This window comes from Plecotus auritus (assembly GCF_963455305.1).
Source record: "Plecotus auritus genome assembly, chromosome: 2".
Classification (NCBI taxonomy): Eukaryota; Metazoa; Chordata; class Mammalia; order Chiroptera; family Vespertilionidae; genus Plecotus; species Plecotus auritus.
The window spans coordinates 169100235-169118782 of NC_137771.1; the positions used below are offsets into that span (position 1 = coordinate 169100235).

At 43.5% G+C, this 18548-nt stretch overlaps 1 protein-coding gene across 1 annotated transcript; it reads left to right on the top strand.

Moving 5' to 3' along the window:
• Window positions 1-351: 351 nt before the first annotated feature.
• CSTA (cystatin A) lies at window positions 352-13576 on the top strand (the record flags this gene model as incomplete). Its single annotated transcript, XM_080655645.1, has 3 exons — window positions 352-417; window positions 9857-9958; window positions 13448-13576. 3 exons carry the CDS (start codon window positions 352-354, stop codon window positions 13574-13576), a joined length of 297 nt encoding a protein of 98 aa, XP_080511771.1.
• Between the last annotated feature and the right edge of the window lie 4972 nt (window positions 13577-18548).

Below are 18548 nucleotides of genomic sequence, written 5' to 3' on the forward strand. Positions count from 1 at the left end.
GGAAACTCTGGCTGTGGCTTCAGATTCCCACTCCTCAGATGCAGCAGGATGGAACCATCGTGAGAGAATGCAGGGAGTCTGACTCCTGCTAAGGCATGACTCCTGGTGCACACCCACTATTCACCCTCAGTCCCTCGTTCCTCTGAATTCCTGTTAGCTGTTCTGTTGAGGAAGCAGGAAGACGTGTCTCAAGGCATCCTCATTTCCCTTGTGCTTTTTGCTCTTTAAGAAAAATAAAACATTCTGTAGGCGGAGCTTGTGAACAACACCTTCTTTAAAAACAGGAGTCTCCACGCTTACCTGACCACTTCAGTTCCAGTATCCTGCCCAGCAAAGAAGCAATTAGCCAAAATGATGCCTGGAGGTTTAACTGAAGCCAAACCTGCCACTCCAGAAGTTCAGCAGATTGCTGATGAGGTGAGTGATGCAACCCATGGAAAGATTTGATCCAAAATCTTAGTTCCTGGGTTGGCCCTGGGTGATGTGGGTGAACGTGAAAATCAGAACACTGGGAAATGTATAGTTTTGTTCAGGCTTTTTTTAGATGAAACCTCTGATAACCCCAATTGTGAGAATGATCTGGAGCAAGCCATGTCCCTTCTCTGGGACTCAGTTTCCCCATTTGTAAAAGAATAATTTTTTATTGGATGATCCCTAAAGCTTTTACAATGTATGTTTCTAGGATTTCTAACTGATGAAACTTTTTTAATCTCACCAAGTGAAGTCAACATGTAATTAAAGTCTGAGGTTATTAACAATTTGACAAACTAGTCTTCAAACTCACTGCAGAGAAATATTTTTAAATGGTTGGATGGAGAACAACCTTGCAAAAGCAATCCACTTACAAATTTCCTACAAACTTGGCCAAGTAGACAATGTTTTAGTCTTTTAGTATTTAGAAGATGATTAACTAGTAGAAAAGAGAAGTGGAATAGTCTGTGGTGATTCTGAAATTGATCATGGTGAAAACAGAACTCTAAACGCTTTTTAGCAAGTTGATATGTTTTTTTCTAAGTGCTGTTTGATTAGCTATCCCCCATATAATGAAAGTGATTATATTGCATGTTTTATGAAAAGAAAAATATATTAATTACTATTTGAGGTTTGTATCATTTTCTATTTTCTTGTGTCATTCTTTCTTCCTTTTCCTCTCTGAAGCTTCATTCTATGACACTGTTGGGCCAACAAGATCAGCTTCTTGTGTAAGTGGAAGAGATGGGATCCCCTATGTTAGAGCCCTGAAAAGCTCTCTAAGAGATCAGATGCCTGGAATTCTACCATTCATTCTTTGGGGCTCAATATTTCTCTTCTAAGAGTCCTTTTGAAAAATAAATACCTTGGAGCTTTCTTTTTTCTTGGAGATGATAATGTTGTCATCGATAATTTCACTTGAATCCCTGTATAGGGTCAGGATTCTCAAACTTGAATGAGCACATGAATCACCTTGGGGGCTTGTTAAAATGCAGATTCTGACTCAAGTAATTCTGGGATGGGCTTGATATTCTGCATTTGCAACCAGCTCCCAGGTGAGGCCCATGCTGCTGCCCATGATTTCACTGGCCTGCAGGACCAGAGATCCATAGTACCCTAAAAGACCTGTGAGAGATGGGCTTTCTAAACTCAAAGTGCTGCCAAAAACTTCTCAATTTCATTGTGAGATGAAGAAAACATCTCTTGCCCTGCCAATCTCAGAACTGTAAGGACTAAATGAGATAACTTGCATAAAAATTACTTGAAAACAAGAAATAAATAGCATAGGTGAGGCGTCACAATTACTTACTTCAAATTTTTGCCTGAAATCAGCCCTGACCCTGCAAAATCCCTATGAGACTGTTCAAGGATCAGAACTGTAAGGGGTTGGGGATGACGAAGATTTAAAATATAGAGGGTGCAGAAGATTTTAATGTTAATGATTTTTAAAATTTCATTTATTTTCAATTTTTTTAAATATATTTTTCTTGATTTCAGAGAGGAAAGGAGAAAGAGAGATAGAAACATCAATGCTGACAGAGAATCATTGATTGGCTGCCTCCTGCATGCCCAGCCTGGGCATGTGCCCTAACAGGGAATCAAACCATGACCTCCTGGTTCCTAGGTCTATGCTCAACCACTGGGCAATTTTAATGATTTTTAAAAGCCTGTCTTGGTTAGCAGCAATTTAAAAAGAAAAGAAAAAGAAGAAGAAGCTATCAGAAGGCTTTATGGTTAATAATACCCATCTGGTGCTCGCTTCGGCAGCACATGGACTAAAATTGGAATGATACAGAGACAATTAGCATGGCCCCTGCACAAGGATGACACGCAAAGTTGTGAAGCATTCCATATTTTTTTAAGAAAAAAAAAATAATACCCATCTGTGAGCCAGGTCTTAAATTATAAATTTAATTTGAAAGTGTGTTTCTTGCTGCACATCTCAGGCTCCAATCTTGTCAGAGAGTAGAATAAAAGAGAGGTATTTACGGTAGCTACATCACCCCGGAAAGGTACTTTGCAGTTTTGGTTTTGTTTTGTTGTTGTTTTTAACATATTTTTATTGATTTCAGAGAGGAAAGGGGAGAGGGAGGGAGAGAGAGAGATCAATGATGAGAGAGAATCACTGGTGGGCTGCCTCCTGCACACACCCCACTGGGGACCGAGCCCGCAACCCAGGCATGTGCCCTTGACCAGAATCGAATCCAGGACCCTTCAGTCCCCAGGCCGACGCTCTATCCACTGAGCCAAACTAGCCAGGGCAGTACTTTGCAGTTTTAAAAGCTTTCTCCTCCATTCAGCCTCTCATTTGATCTTTATAACCTCTGGGGCAGGGAGGAAAGGCATCATGCCCATTTTTCAGAAGACAAAACTGAGATTTAAAAATGTTAATAACCACCTAGTGAAGAAGCCAGCCTATCTCTAGATATTTGACCACCTGCCTTTTCTACCCTACAGTGGCAGGAGCATGGAGAAGTACATGGGGTGAGGGAACTACCCTGGGGAGATATAGCATGTGGCAAATTTGCTTCTCTATGTAAGCAGCGGGCCTCAGATTTAAGTCAATATGAGAAATGGATATCAACTATTCTTTTCTTGAATATCTCTTCTGTGTTAGCACTGTATTTTATATTATAGGAGGTACAGAAGGACTGTAAGATATGGCTCCTGCCCTCAAGGAGTTTCCAGTCCATTTAGGGAAATCAAGATATCTGGAACATATAAAACAATCTCCAGTTAAGTACTTTTTTATAATCATAGGATTTGGACCAGGGACGACATTAGAGATTGCTTGTCAAACCTCCTTACTTTCAGGTGAATAATTACTGTGTGGTAGTTCAGCTTCTCAGGTGTTAAACTCCCAATTATCATTTATCTTCCCTCTCTCACAGAGGAGCCTTAGGGAACAATTTCTGATTAAGTGTTGGAAGATACAGGAATAGTCCATTCACAAGCACTTTATAGTTTAGGAAGCACTTTCATGCCAATTATATCATTTGTTCCCCCACAAACAACCCCAAGAGGCAGATATTACTATAACCACTTTTAAGTGAGAAAGTACAATCAACACCTCCAAGATAATAGTATTAGTTAGGTCCCCGGCAGGGCCAGGCAAATCACATACCTAGTATGATTTGAGGGAGTCCCAGTCATTTACCTTATAGATTTGTTCCTTTGATTTTTTTATGTATTTTTATTTTGAAAAATCACCCATTAAAATGCAGGTGTTCTTGAGGGAACTGTTTATCAGCTTTCCCTGTTCTTACCAGAGAGCTTCTTAGTGGAATGCCAACTGAAGGAAGAACCCCATTGGTAAGGGAGGGAAAAGAAGGTCATCTCATAGAGAGGGGAAAGCATCAAAAAATAAATGAGCCCTAGCCAGTTTGGCTCAGTGGATAGAGCGTCAGTCTGCGGACCAAAGGGTCCCGGGTTCGACTCCAGTCAAGACCACATACCTTGGTTGAAGGCTCATCCCTGGCTCAGGCCCTGGTCAGGGCTCATTCAGGAGGCAACCAATCTATGTGTTTCTCTCACATCAGTCTTTCTCTCTGTCTTTCCCTCTTTCTTCCACTCTCCCTAAAAGTCAATGGAAAAATATCCTCAGGTGAGGATTAACAAAACAAACAAAAAATTAAATAAAAATAAAAAATAAGTGATAACTGCATATTCAAGGAATTTGATGTCAAAATGAAAGAGGGATGTTAGATGAGGTCAGAAAAAGATTAAACAAAGAGCTTGGGTTCAGGAGATGAGCATTTTTTTTTAATATATTTTATTGATATTTCACAGAGAGGAAGGGAGAGGGATAGAGAGCTAGAAACATCGATGAGAGAGAAACATCGATCAGCTGCCTCCTGCACACCTCTCACTGGGGATGTGCCTGCAACCAAGGTACATGCCCTTGACCGGAATCAAACCCGGGACCTTTCAGTCCACAGGCTGACGCTCTATCCACTGAGCCAAACCGGTTTCAGCGGCAGAGATGAGCATTTTTGAAGGGAGAAGAAAAGTATGTCCTCGTTCTGAAGATAACAGAGACTGAATGGTCAGTGCAGAATCATTACCAAAGAGTTTTAAGGGTACTTGGGACCAGAGTACACCTGAAAGGAACCTCCTCTTCCAAGATTCTCTATATTACTTGAGCATCTTGGCTACACCCGTCTTCTATCCTCTTTCTTATTTTGGAAGACAAGTTGTCACAAAATAACAAACCTAGTCTCTTCATTCAGAAAACATTGATTATGTACACAGTACTGTGTGAATTGTTATAGGGAGAGAAGGGTTTTGGAGGGTATAAAAATAGTCCTGCCCTCAGGGAAATTTACAAAATAGATTGGAGATAAGAGATACACACAAGGAAATAAAGAACATACCTACCTCACCTATGAAAAGCCATAATACAGGGTGGGGCAAAAGTAGGTTTAGAGCTGTGAGTAGGTGAAAGAGTTTATTCTTGTATTATGATTTATGTACTAACTATTATGTTTTTCATACAAACAACTGTACACCTACTTTTGCCTCACCCTGTATATGTAATTAAGGACCAAATGAATGACCCTACTAGCAATAGCTTCTGCACCATTATCTTATCTTATTAAAACCATTGGGTAAAAATTCTGAAAATGTTTATGGGCAGGAAAGAAATGTTATTTCAATAATTATTTTTAGAAATAAGATCTATTATTACACATGCATGGGTACATACACATAAAACACCCACACCTATGCGCGCGCGCACACACACACACACCTAAGTCAAACCTGATTACTGAATACCATTGCTGGAATACACACCAATCATGATTTTTGTCTGCCAGGACACCACACAAACACCCCATCTGCATACCATATGGACACACCCTAGGGCTTAGCATGGCATGGCACTCACTCACACAAAACTTTGTATTCTACTCTGACTATAGCCTCCCATCAATCACCTCTCCCACTGTCCCACACCCAGAGAACATGCCATTCAACCACCTACATCAGAACACACATAGGCCCACCAGATCACTCACCCAGCCTGGACCTAGGTGGGTGGTTCCATCCTCTCCTCCACCCTGATTTCCATGACCCGGTGAGCCTGTGGCATTCCAATCCTCAATTAGAGACCACTCCTACTGCCACCACTTCCTCCTCAGCTTCTACTCCGGGTTCAGGAAACTTTGCTCAAGGAAGATGCAAAAACACAGAAAACTGAGGGCATGTATGGGAGTGGGGGGGGGGGGGCAATGAGGGAATATGGGCACATGTAATACCTTAATCAATAAAAAAAATTTAAAAACAAAACAAAACACAGAAAACTCACCCATTATAAATCTATGAATTCATGCCAACAAACAACCACTACAGAACCTTGGGGCTGCCAGAACATCATCTTGGTCATATCCTATTGGTTCTTTTCTAGAAACCCCACAGAGATGGAGCTGGACCTTATGTCTCCTCAGTTCCTCAACCCCTCCCATCACCTTGGCCCCTCCAGCTGGTGTCTCAGTTCCTCTCTTAGAAGATCGCAGTCATACTGTGTAAGAACACCCCAATTTACTTAGCCACTGCTGATCTCATTCCTCCCTCCAATCTCAGACTTTGTCCTCCTTTCTTAAGCCCTCCTCTCTTATGTCAGATGCCATCACTTCTTGTACACCAGGTGCCTTGCCCCAAAATTCCCCCTTCCCTCAAAACATAGACAACAAATGCCCACAAGTCACCTCTCACCAGCCCTACTGTTCATGCTGCTACCCAAATGCTCCTTCCTTACTCTCTAAAACTTCCCAAAATATGGCCTATCATGCTGCCACCATTACCTTTCCATCCATTCTTTCCTAAACTATGCATAATTCAAATGATTCTGCAGAATGATTATAGATAAGATAAACTCCTGTGTGTTGGGTGCAGCGTGGCTGGAATCCTCAGATGCCAGAGAACTAACAAGTTTCCAAGATTCATGCCCTGCAGCAATAAGAAATGCTGAACAGCCCTGGGGTAGATGTGTTTTACCCGGTGCTCCTCCCTGGCAGCATCCTTCCCCTAGCTGGGGCACAGCAGGACACCTACACTGTTTCTTCCAGTGCCTCAGCCATCACCACGTGTGGTGGGCTGAGAAGGGTGAACACCAACTGTGTTCAGCTCAAGGTCTGTCAGTTTTCCACCAACTCCTGACCACCGCTCCTGTTACCGGGAAACCCCCAGGTGGGCTCGGGCTACCTATAGTTATGTCCAATAACGAAGGCAGGGTTGAATCATATAAGGCGTTTATTGAGGAGGCCAGCCAACCAAGAAGACAGGAAGCTTACAAGCACCCAAACCCTGTCTTACAGCAAAGTGCAGGGGACAGGATTATAAAGGGGAAGGAGCTAGGGTGAGAATGGGAACAGATGCTGCTACGTGCAGCCCCTGGAGGTCCACAGAATTCAGCTATTGTTCTTGGTCGTCAGACAATGAGATGATGGCTTGACTCCTGGTGGGAACAGCCTGACCATGCTTAACGGTTCTGCTTGCTTTCTGGGTACATTGTACATTGTCCGCAGCTGAGTCACCTCCTCAATTCTTTGCCCAGGATCAAAGGGAGTATGCAGGTACACTGGCCTAAGAAATGAAACTTAGAAAAACTTAACCCTCTGTTCCCGTATAAGAAACTCAACCCCCTGTTCACATAAGTATATGTATTCTAGGATTTTTCAGATTAATTCAGGTGCTCTATCAGATTATAGGTCCCTCCCCTCCCCCCAACATCACTCCCAGCTGGCTTTCACCTCTTAGCACTCATTCTGGGGGCCTCTCAGCACCAAGCTGCTTTCTGAAACAGGTTTCATGAGCAGCTTCTTCCTACTCTCCCCCTTTTCCTGTTCCTCAGCTTCAATCTCATCACCCCAGGTTCATAGCATCCAACACTAGAACAATACAAATCTGTTTTACTGGAAAGGGGGAGCAAGGCTACAGGTAATAAGTGAGTAGCTCCTCCGTATCCACAGGCTTCACATCTTCGAATTCAACCAACCACGGATCAAAAATATTTTGGAAAAATAATCCCAGAAAGTTCCAAAAAGCAAAACTTGGATTTGCCACTTGCCAAGCTCTATGCCGAAAACACAGGAATGAAGTACGGGGTAACCTATATGCAAACACAGGCTATGTGCTAATACTGCACTACGCTGTTTTATATAAGGGACTTGAGCAACTGCAAATGTGGGCATTTACAGGAGGTCCTGGAACCAATGCTCCTCGGATTCTGAGGGATGAGTGTACTGGGAACCTGGAATCAGGGCACACACTCGGATAGGAGCCAGGTCACTAACAGAAGCAAACCAGGACCATCGAAATCAGCTCTCTCATGGAAAACTCTGGACTTACAGACTGCATTGATACAACGAAAAGGTTACAGATTTACAATGACAGATATAAATAAAAACTTCTGATATGTGATAAAAACACAACCAAAAGACCGGAAACGAGAAGAAGGACAGATAGCTGCAACAGATAAATCAGATACTTAAGTTGTCAGGTGAGGAACTGAAAACTTTAAGTAACTATAATTAGTAATTTATCAGCCTTAAGCAGTCATCTTTTCACAACGTCCAGTTCTTTGTAAAAGAGGTTTAAATAGATAATTTTGGGTTTTGTGTAGAGATTAACCCTTTCCAACTCTTTCTAATGTGACTGGTACACAGTGCTGGCTGAAAAGGGTTAGGACAGGGGCAGCAGACAGTAACCCCTTTCCTTACTCAACTTCTCTCTCCATTCTTGCCCATTGTTCTCCTATCTGGCCTGCACCCACCTCTTCCCGTTTCTGGTTTTTTCTCACTCTTTGTCTTCTTCTTTTATCCATCTCAGGATTACTGGAGAAATGAGTGGTAGGTAGTCCATGAACTGTTTACCCCTCAAAAGTGGTCTGATAATGCCTCGTTTGCAAATGTCTTCATCTTTGAAAACAGTTCTGGTGGCCAAACTGAGGCACCAATAGAAAAGTATTCAAAACATTTAGCAACTGATGGGAAGGCCTGGATGGCCTCGAGAGAACCCTAGATGTACTGGAGGCCTGACCAGAGCTGTGTATGCACATTAAATGCTTTGGGGCAGGGCAGGGAAGCAGGGTCCCAGTAAACAAGGCATAGCAAACAACACATTTATTTCCCTGTAAATAATAGGAAAGGACTGAGGTGAAAGGGACACAATCATACAAATATAAAGACAACAGAAGATAGGCAAGGACCGCCTTAGAGGTACCGACAAAACTTTGGAAGTTGAAAACAGATGAACATTGGAAAAGGACTGAGCCATCTAGACAGAGCCTAAGGCACAGAGGGGACTGTCTGAGCCAGAAGCAAGCAGATTCACATGCAGAACTCCCAACTACCTCAAGCATCAGACACTGACTAAGAGGAGAGTGCTGGTGTGGGGCTAAAGCCAAGAGGATTGCTGAGAGATCTGTATGAGGAGCAGTTAGACTCCTCTCTCACTGTCCTCCATCCTATAAGACAGGCTACTTCCTGTCCCGCATCCCGGCCTCTGCTGGAACTGCACTGTTAGCAGACACTGAGTCAGAGAGACCATGGTGGACGCTAGTATATGAGGCCCAGCTGAGAGCAGGAATGAAGGACCTACACTGAAAACTTGAATTCGGTAAACATTTACATATAGGATTTGAGACTTTCTTGCTCCCTTCTCAGGCTTGGTTCAGGAATTCTGGCATCTAAGCTTATATTTCTCTATGGTAGGTAGAATGATGGCCGTCCACATTTCTGAATCTTGTAAATATGTTACCTTACACGGCAAAGGGACTTGCAGGTGTGATTAAATTAAGGATCTTGAGATACTATGTTTGCAATTTTTTTTAAATATATTTTATTGATTTTTTACAGAGAGGAAGAGAGAGGGATAGAGTTAGAAACATCAATGAGAGAGAGACATTGATCAGCTGCCTCCTGCACGCCCCCTACTGGGGATGTGCTCACAACCCAGGTACATGCCCTTGACTGGAATCGAACCTGGGACCCTTCAGTCCGCAAGCCGATGCTCTATCCACTGAGCCAAACCGGTTAGGGCTGTTTGCAATTTTGAGTCAGGATTTTTTTTTTATGAAATTGTAATTATTGCTCTCCCTTTTTTATTAATCAAAGGCATATATAACTATTAGAGCTTTGCCAGTCAAAACATTACCGTATTGCCTTATTACCATATCTCTACATTGAGTTGATGAACATGCAGCCTAAAACAACAAAATTTGACCTTTTAGTTCGCCCATATATATCTTTCTGTCTTGAAAATAGGAAAATAGCTCATAGATCTCATTGTCATCATTTAGGAACTTGAGGTCTGAGATATATAAATCACATAAATGGAGCCCAGCATAGTTTTGATTATGTGTTTCTTCTTTTCTTTTCTTAAGATTAAGCCACAGCTTGAAGAACAAACAAATGAGACTTACGAAGAATTTGAAGCCGTAGAATACAAAACCCAAGTCGTTGCTGGAATAAATTACTACATCAAGGTTAGAGTTTAGCATCCACTTTGGCACTAAAAGACATTGTATTTCTCACTTTATGTGAAGTTCCCTGTCACCTCTAACGTATAACCTGTTTTTTCCCCTTGTCATAAATCAAGATGCCCACCTACCATACTTCCTAAGTAGTAAACTCTCAAATTTAAAAGATGACGGTATATTTATACCTTTTCCTTGTTAATTTAGAAAGCCTTCTTATATTGATTCTTAACTTACTTTCCACAAGTCGTGTAGAAAAAGATCTCATAAAAGTTCAGGTCCTGTTTAGCTGTGGCGATGACTGCTTCATATGTGAAGAGGGAGCCTGAAGGCCTGGCGGGGCCAGTTGCTCTGCTGAAGCTTGCTCCACCTCAAAGCATTGTGGTTTTGCGTGTCCTCAATTAAGTGGGACTAAGGAACGACTGGAATCATTAGCTGGGGAAATAATTTAAAGCACTTTTTCCCTATTTGCATTTTGATTATTATAATTTAAATAATCTTCACAACTCAAATAAATACTCTAATTTAAATAACTTAAATGAATAGATTAAACTTGTGGCACTGAAGGTTTAGTTTAAAGCAGTGGAACATTAAAATATATTTTTTTTTAATTGATTTCAGAGAGGAAGGGAGAGGGAGAGGGATATAGAAACATCAATGATGAGAAAGAAACATTGATCGCTGCCTCCTGCACGCCCCACACTGGGGATCGAGCCCACAACCTGGACATGTGCCCTCACCGGGAATCAAACCCTGATCTCCTGGTCACTCAACCACTGAGCCATGCCAGCTGGGCCATTAAAATAATTTTTAATTAATTACATTTATATCATGAAGTAAATGATTTATTGATCCGGTTCCAACTGAAGAAAAAACTTGTGTGGTTACTGAGAGCGAACCAATTCAACAAATCAACCATAGATATTTGGGAGCCATTTTTGCCCTTTTCTATTGAGGAGATGGTAATTCTGATTTAATAAATAGTGACAGCCCTAGCCAGTTTTGCTCAGTGGATAGAGCGTCAGCCTGCTGACTGAAGGGTCCCAGGTTAGATTCTGGTCAAGGGCATGTGCCCGGGGTTGTGGGCACGTGCCCTTGACCAGTGTGGGGCGTGCAGGAGGCAGATGATCAATGATTCTCTCTCATCATTGATGTTTCTATCTCTCCCTCTCCCTTCCTCTCTGAAATCAATAAAAATATATTTTAAAAATAGAAAAATAATGACAGACATTCAAATGTATTTACTTAATCCTTACTAAATTATTTGACCAGGGCACAGTCCGGCTTACTTCTCTTTAACAAACAACTACTTAAAATATAAAATTTAAAAAAAAATGTTTTTAGCAATGGAAATAGCATAAGTGGTGTTAACCAACTCAGCATGAGAAAATCACAGTACTGGGTCATGTAACTGGATTAGCCCAGTTCTACCAAATTTGAGCTCCTGAAATATGCCAGGCCCAGGAGTTGAGCACATGAATGAGGGCCTGCTTTCTTCATAGCTGGAAAAGAATGCTTTCCAATGAAAAGATGATTTTATTCAATAAGAAACATTTCCTCCAAATTGGGATCATTAATGCTTTTTAATTAATCTAAGTGCATAACTTTCACATGTTAATTAGCTCATGTATTTCTTTAAAAACTGATCAGAAAACTATCCTGAAATTTTCCTCCCTTAAGTCACCTGCCCCCTACCCTCCAAAAAACAAGAAAAAGATCACCTGCCCAGTCTTAACCACAGTCTCTTCTCTTCCCTTCCCTTTTCTTTCCCTACCCTCTTTTCCCTCCCTCCTCCTTCCTTCTGCTATCAAATTTCTCCTATTGGATTATAGCCACTGACCCCAATTTCCTCAGACTTCCTGTCAGTCTAGCTGTTAATCCCTTTGCTCTGAGCCCCTCTCTTGATTTAAGGTCTTGCTGGTGATGTGACCTTCTCTGTTCTTTCTCAAGTACCCATCCAGAGGCAGGTGGTTTAAACTTATTATTTTTATTTTATTTTTTATTTTTTTATTTTCTTTATTGATTAAGGTATTACATATGTGCCCTTATCCCCCCATACTTATTATTTTGCCTATTACATGGGACAGAGACTCAGCTACCAAGTTCAGTAGTGCCAGTGATTTCTGATATTCTTGTGTGAATGCCAGTTTAATGGGGACTGTAAAATTTTATCATTCAGTAAGATGTTTGAAGTAGAGTTTTAATTTAATCACATTTTCTAAATGTTACAATAATTGTTATATTTTATTAAATTCATTTTCTATTAAAAAAAAAGTGGGTGGTAAGAAGGAATTATTGTGAGCATTGGTCCTGGGTTTGAACCCTTGCATAACTTGTTCTGCTAGTCCAGTGGTAGGCAAACCACGGCTCGTGAGCCACATGTGGCTCTTTGGCCCCTTGAGTATGGCTCTTCCACAAAATACCACGGCCTGGGCAAGTCTATTTTGAAGAAGTGGCGTTAGAAGAAGTTTAAGTTTAAAAAATTTGGCTCTCAAAAGAAATTTCAATCGTTGTACTGTTGATATTTGGCTCTGTTGACTAATGAGTTTGCCAACCACTGTCCTAGTCAAAACCAGTGTGATTGCAGCTGCTCATCTTCTCTGAGCCTTCATTCCCTTATCTGCACAAAGCAGATAATAACCTACCTTTGCAGGGTTTTGTGTGGAATAAATGAACCAAAAATTTACTGAGCATGTAGATGTACCAGGCACTGTTCTAAGAGCTGGGCTTGTATTATCTCATCTAATCCTCTCAACAAATATATTGGATAAGTATGATGATTTTTCTTCTGTTACTGATGAGACAATTGAACCCTGGGAAAGCAAAGTAACTAACAATAACTATAAAAGCAGAACCCATCCCTAGCCGGTTTGGCTCAGTGGATAGTACATCAGCCTGCAGACTGAAGAATCCCCGGTTCAATTCCAGTCAAGGGCACATGCCTGGGTTGCACGCTTGATCCCCAGTAGGTGGCGTGCAGGAAGCAGCCAATCAATGATTCTCTCTTATCATTGATGTTTCTATCTCTCTCTTCCTCTCCCTTCCTCTCTGAAATCAATTTTTTAAAAAAAGCATAACCCAGGGAGTCTGATATTTAACTATTGCCTCTAATAGTATATGCCAAGGACAATTCTGCGTTTCTTCCCCCTTCTTAAATCATGTGGCAAGTAAAGTGTCCCAATTTGGGAGTCAGAATCACCAAAAAGGTTGTCACTTGTTTTTTTGTTCTGTGCATCTTTGAAAATGAAATGCCCAGATTATAGTCAAATATAAAATAAAACACACCTTAGGGCCTATGCCTCTTGCCATGCCTTTAATCTGCTCGTTCTCTCATAAAATAAGGTGACAGGCTTATGAAAGCCAGGGGTCTAAGAAGGCGTGTCTAAGAATGCTATTCCAGAAAAGCCATTGCAGCGAGGTCTTCAGAGGTCTATAGATTCTCACTTGTCATGGATCCATGCAAATAAACCTCCCTTTTCCCCCTTTTTTATCTTTCAGGTGCGGGTAGGTGATGATAGTTATATTCACATAAAAATATTCAAACCTCTTCCTCAACAACATCAGTCTTTGAAACTCACTGGTTACCAGACAGACAAATGCAAAGACGATGAGCTGACGGGCTTTTAGCAGAACGTTCAAAAAGCAATTGGATTCCTTCCATTAATTATGGAATTGCTAATAAATGCAACTATCAATAAAGAAACCTTCCTTTTTAAATAAATTAATCCTTTCAACTATCTGTCTATTGCATTAAATAGTAATTACCTTTTCTTTCTCAAAATCAATGTTATTGTGTTAGAGCAGAAATTCCATACAAATTGATGTCAATTGGAAATCTTGTAAAAATTAGTCAGGCCTAAGCAACTGGCTAAAGGATAATACTACCCTCACCATGAGCCATCAGTGCCTTCTGGTTGCTGAGAATCTGACAAACCATCTCCACTTTCACATTTCAAATTTAAATCAGGTGTTTTATAAAACATTTATATTTTAAAACAATCTCAAACTTATAGACAAGTTACAAAAAAACTTTTTTCCTGAACATTTGAGAGTAAGTTACCTATAATGATGCCCCATCACCAATAACTACTTTATTTTGCATTTCCTACAAACTAGTGTAGTCTCCTGAATAACTGATATACAACCACCAAAATCAGGAAATTAACACTGATCCATTTACTTGCATTTTATCACCAGATAACATTCAAATTTCCCTAGTCATCCCCAAAGTGTCCTTTATTGCAAAACTAGAAGCCCAATGCATGAAATTTGTGCAAGAGGCTTGGCCCTCGCAGCCCCAGCTTCGTCTGGAAGGTCATCTGAAAGGTTGTCTGGACAGTTGTTCTACTGTTCGGCCGTCTGGTCTAATTAGCATATTATGCTTTTATTATTATAGAAGATCTAGTTCAAAACCATGTGTTTCATTTAATTGCCATTTTCTCTTTTTTAACACCTTTATTGAGATACTAGAGGCCCAATGCATGAAGATTCATGCAAGAATGGGCCTTCCTTCCCCTGGCTGCCGGCACCGCCTTCGCTCCAACTGAAGCCGCATTTCCGCCTTCCCATGCTGCCCAGAGGCCTGGAGTGGCTGGGGCGGTGTGGAACGCCTGCATCGTTGCTATGGCGATGACACAATCGTCCCTCCCGACCCCCGGCCGCTCAGTGCCTGAGTATGCAAATTAACCCATCATCTTTGAGTTAATTTGCATGCTCACTCCTGATTGGCTGGTGGGTGTCGTGAAAGTACGGTCAATTTGCATCTTACTCTTTTATTAGTGTAGATCATTTCCATACCATACAATTTGCCAATAAAAGTATACAATTCAATGATTTTTGGTATATTCAAATATGTACAACAGTCATCACATCCAATTTTAGGACATTTTCATCACCTCAGAAAGAAACTCCATACCCTTTAGCTCTCATCTCTCATCCTCCTCCATGCCCACAGCATAAGTAGCCACTAATTTACTTTTGCCTCTATAGATTTGCATATATATATATAATGGAGGAATATGCAAATTTGTCCGGGATGCCATCACGTCACAACCCTTCACAGGGTGGGTGTGGCTGCAGGGCTGCGGGGCAGCACTCCGGGTCTAAGCACAATTTCGTCCCACCCAGGCAGACTCCGCCGCGGCCCACAGCCGAATCCCAACGCCGAGCTGGGGTTTACTAAACTTTACTGGAGCTGCTCCCCATACCCCCACACCCTGCCCCAGGACTGCACTGCCCGCAGCAGGGTGCCCCCGCAGCGTCCTGACAGGCAGGCGGCCCGGGAGAGCCAAGTGGAGCAGGGGCTGCAGGGAGCCACGGAGGGGTAGGGCTGCCAGAGCCAAGTTCCTGGGGGTCTGAGGAGAGCGCCTGAAGGAAGAGGAAGTTTCGGTAAAGCGGCAGGCCAGGATCCATGGCCAGGGGTCCGCAGGCACGCAGACAGGCCTCTGCCTGAGGGGCAGCTCCCGGGTGAGCACCGCGGCTTCAGCGAAGCGGCCAGCCTGGAGGCGGGTGGCCCAAGCGGTGCAGAGTAGTACCCAGGCGGGGTGCACCAAAGGGGACTCGGGCTAGGGCAGGGTGCCAGCGGGCAGGGATCTGCCTCGCCCATGGACAGCGAGGTTCTGCAGTGGCCCCAAGACGCGGGAAACAAGAGGTGATGACTACCAGTGTGGAAGGACGCCTGAGGTGTAGGACGCCTGAGGCGGGGGTTGAGGGGTGGCACCACCTCAATGGAGGGGTGCCACACTGCTGGGTACCCCACTGCAGCGGTTCAGTGAAGCTCCCGGCACTAACCGGGCCTTGCCGCGGCCTTGCGCAGTTGAGAGGCCGCGACTCCTGCTCCCGCCTTTCCCCAAAAGCAAGCCCACGCCCACCCCACTCTGCCCCCAGATCCCACCCCATGGCGGTGTGCACCTGCACAGTGAGTGCGAAGTCTACCACCTGCTCCCCAGAAGGGGAGGCAGTAAAGAATGGGTGCAGGGGGTCGGGGAGAGGAAAGAATGTGGAGCATCCACAATGAAGAGGTGCTTAAGAACGAGGCTTGGAAGCCTCATGGGGAGGTTTGTTCTGTTTGCCCTGTGGCTGTCCATTAGGAAAGGCCGAGAGCACAGTTGTGAAGGCTCCCTGCACACTGAGTTCAATTCCACAGCCAACTGGAATTGGCCTCAGTTTCCTGGTCTGTAAAATGGATTAAGCATGTCCCAGTGCCTTCACTGAGCTTTGAGGGCCAATTGAAATCCTATCTAATAAAAGAGTAATATGCAAATTTACTGTAACTCTGCTACATCCACAAGCCCCGCCCACAAGCCATGCCCACCAGCCAATCAAGAGGGAATATGCAAATAAACCCAACCAAGATGGCTGCAGCCACAGAGAGCAGGAGGGAGGCTTGGGTTTCCCTGGCAACGGAGGAAGCCAAGCTTTCTGCCTGCCCTTGCCGGCGCAGGCCTCCACTCAGTGCTACAAAGTTTCAATTATAGAAGATAAATAAAGCCCAACAGAAATGGCGGCAGCCACGGAGCTGGAGAGAGCAGGAGGCTAGGTTTGCCCGCTGCGATGGAGGAAGCCAAGCTTCTGCAGCCCTGCTTTGGCCTCCACTTAAGGCTACAAAGTTTCAATTATAGAAGATACATAAATCCCAACAGAAATGGCTGCTGCCACAGAGTGAGCAGAACGCTTGGCTCCACTCCAGGCTACAAAGTTTCAATTGCAGAAGATAAATAAACCCCAGATACCAGGGCCTCCTCTTGGGTCACCAGGGGGCATGGCTGGCCTGCAAACCACCACAGGCCCCTCACCCAGGCCGCCCCATGCCCCAAGGGAACCCCCACCCTGATCCGGGACACCCTTCAGGGCAAACCAGCTGGCCCCCACCCATGCACCAGGCCTCTATCCTATCTAATAAAAGAGTAATATGCAGATTGACCATCACTCCAACACACAAGATGGCTGCCCCCATGTGGACACAAGATGGCCACCACAAGATGGCCGGCAGGGGAGGGCAGTTGGGAGGGACCCGGCCAGCAGAGGAGAGAAGTTGGGGGTGACTGGCTCTGCAGGGAAGAGCAGTTGGGGGGGACCCAGGCCTGCAGGGGAGAGCAGTTGGGGGGGACCAGGCCTGTAGCGGAGGGCAGTTAGGGGTGACCAGGCCTTCAGGGAAAGGCAGTTAGGGGCAAACAGGCTGGCAGGGGAGCAGTTAGGCATCAATCAGGCTGGCAGGGGAGTAGTTAGGGGGTGATCAGGGTGGCAGGCAGAAGTGGTTAGGGGCAATCAGGAAGGCAGGCAGGCAAGCATTTGGGAGCCAGCAGTCCTGGATTGTGAGAGGGATGTCCGACTGCCCGTTTAGGCCCAATCCCTGGGATTTAGACTGTTTTCCACCTGGGATCGGGCCTAAAAGGGCAGTCAGACATCCCTCGAGGGGTCCCAGATTGGAGAGGGTGCAGGCTGGGCTGAGGGACACCCCCCCACACCCGTGCACGAATTTCGTGCACCGGGCCTCTAGTATTATATAAAGAAAATGAGTGAAGAAGTGAGAAAGAAAAGGAAGGGTGAGCAACACAAAAGAAAGATTGGAAGGAACGTGTAAAACTAGTGTCACTTAAATAGGAAATATAGCCAACAGTGTTGTAATGACAGTATGATGCCAGGTGGGTACTGGAAATATCGGGAAACACTTTGTAAAGTATATGATTGTCTAACCACTATTCTGTAACTAATATAAAACCTGGAACTAATACAAAATAATATTGAATGTAAAGAAATAAAAATAGGAGTGAAATTTTTATAAATTTCAAAGTTTAAATAAAGACTGTAAGGAAGGAAGGGGGAGAATAAAAACAGTGTTTTTCATTTTACCATTTTATTGTCTTTTCAGTACATGAAAAAGACAGTTGTCTTTATATGGTCCTTTTATTCTTTTCTAAGTCAGTATCTCATTTGATGTTCTGGGCAACTTAAAGATAAGATAATTATTCCCTCCACTATTCAAAGAAAGGAAATCTTGGTGTCTGGCCCCAATGATTCAATCGTCAAGCCCTTATTGTAAAGCAGGGTTAGTGAAATTTTCTGTGAAGGGTCATATCTATACTAATAAAAGCCTTGGGAGTGATCAGGCCAGCAGGGGAGGGCAGTTGGGGATGATCAGGTCGGCAGGGGAGCAGTTAGGCGTCAATCAGGCCAGCAGGGGAGTGGTTAGGGGACGATCAGGCTGGCAGGCAGAAGCGGTTAGGGGCAATCAGGCTAGTAGGCAGGCGAGTGATTAGAAGCCAGTGGTCCTGGATTGTGAGAGGGATGTCCAAGATTGGAGAGGGTGCAGGCTGGACTGAGGGACACCACCCCCGACCCCATGCACGAATTTAGTGCACTGGGCCACTAGTTTCATATATATGGAATCATACAATATGTGGTCTTTTGTAACTGGCTTCTTTCACTTAGCATCATGTTTTCAAGGCCCATATTGTAGCATGTACCAATATTTTATTCTATTTTATGGATATTCTACATTTTGTTTATATATTTATCAATTGATGCATATTTGAGTTGCCTTCACCTTTTGACTATTATGAACAAGGCTGCTATATATATTTGTGTACAAGTTTTTGTG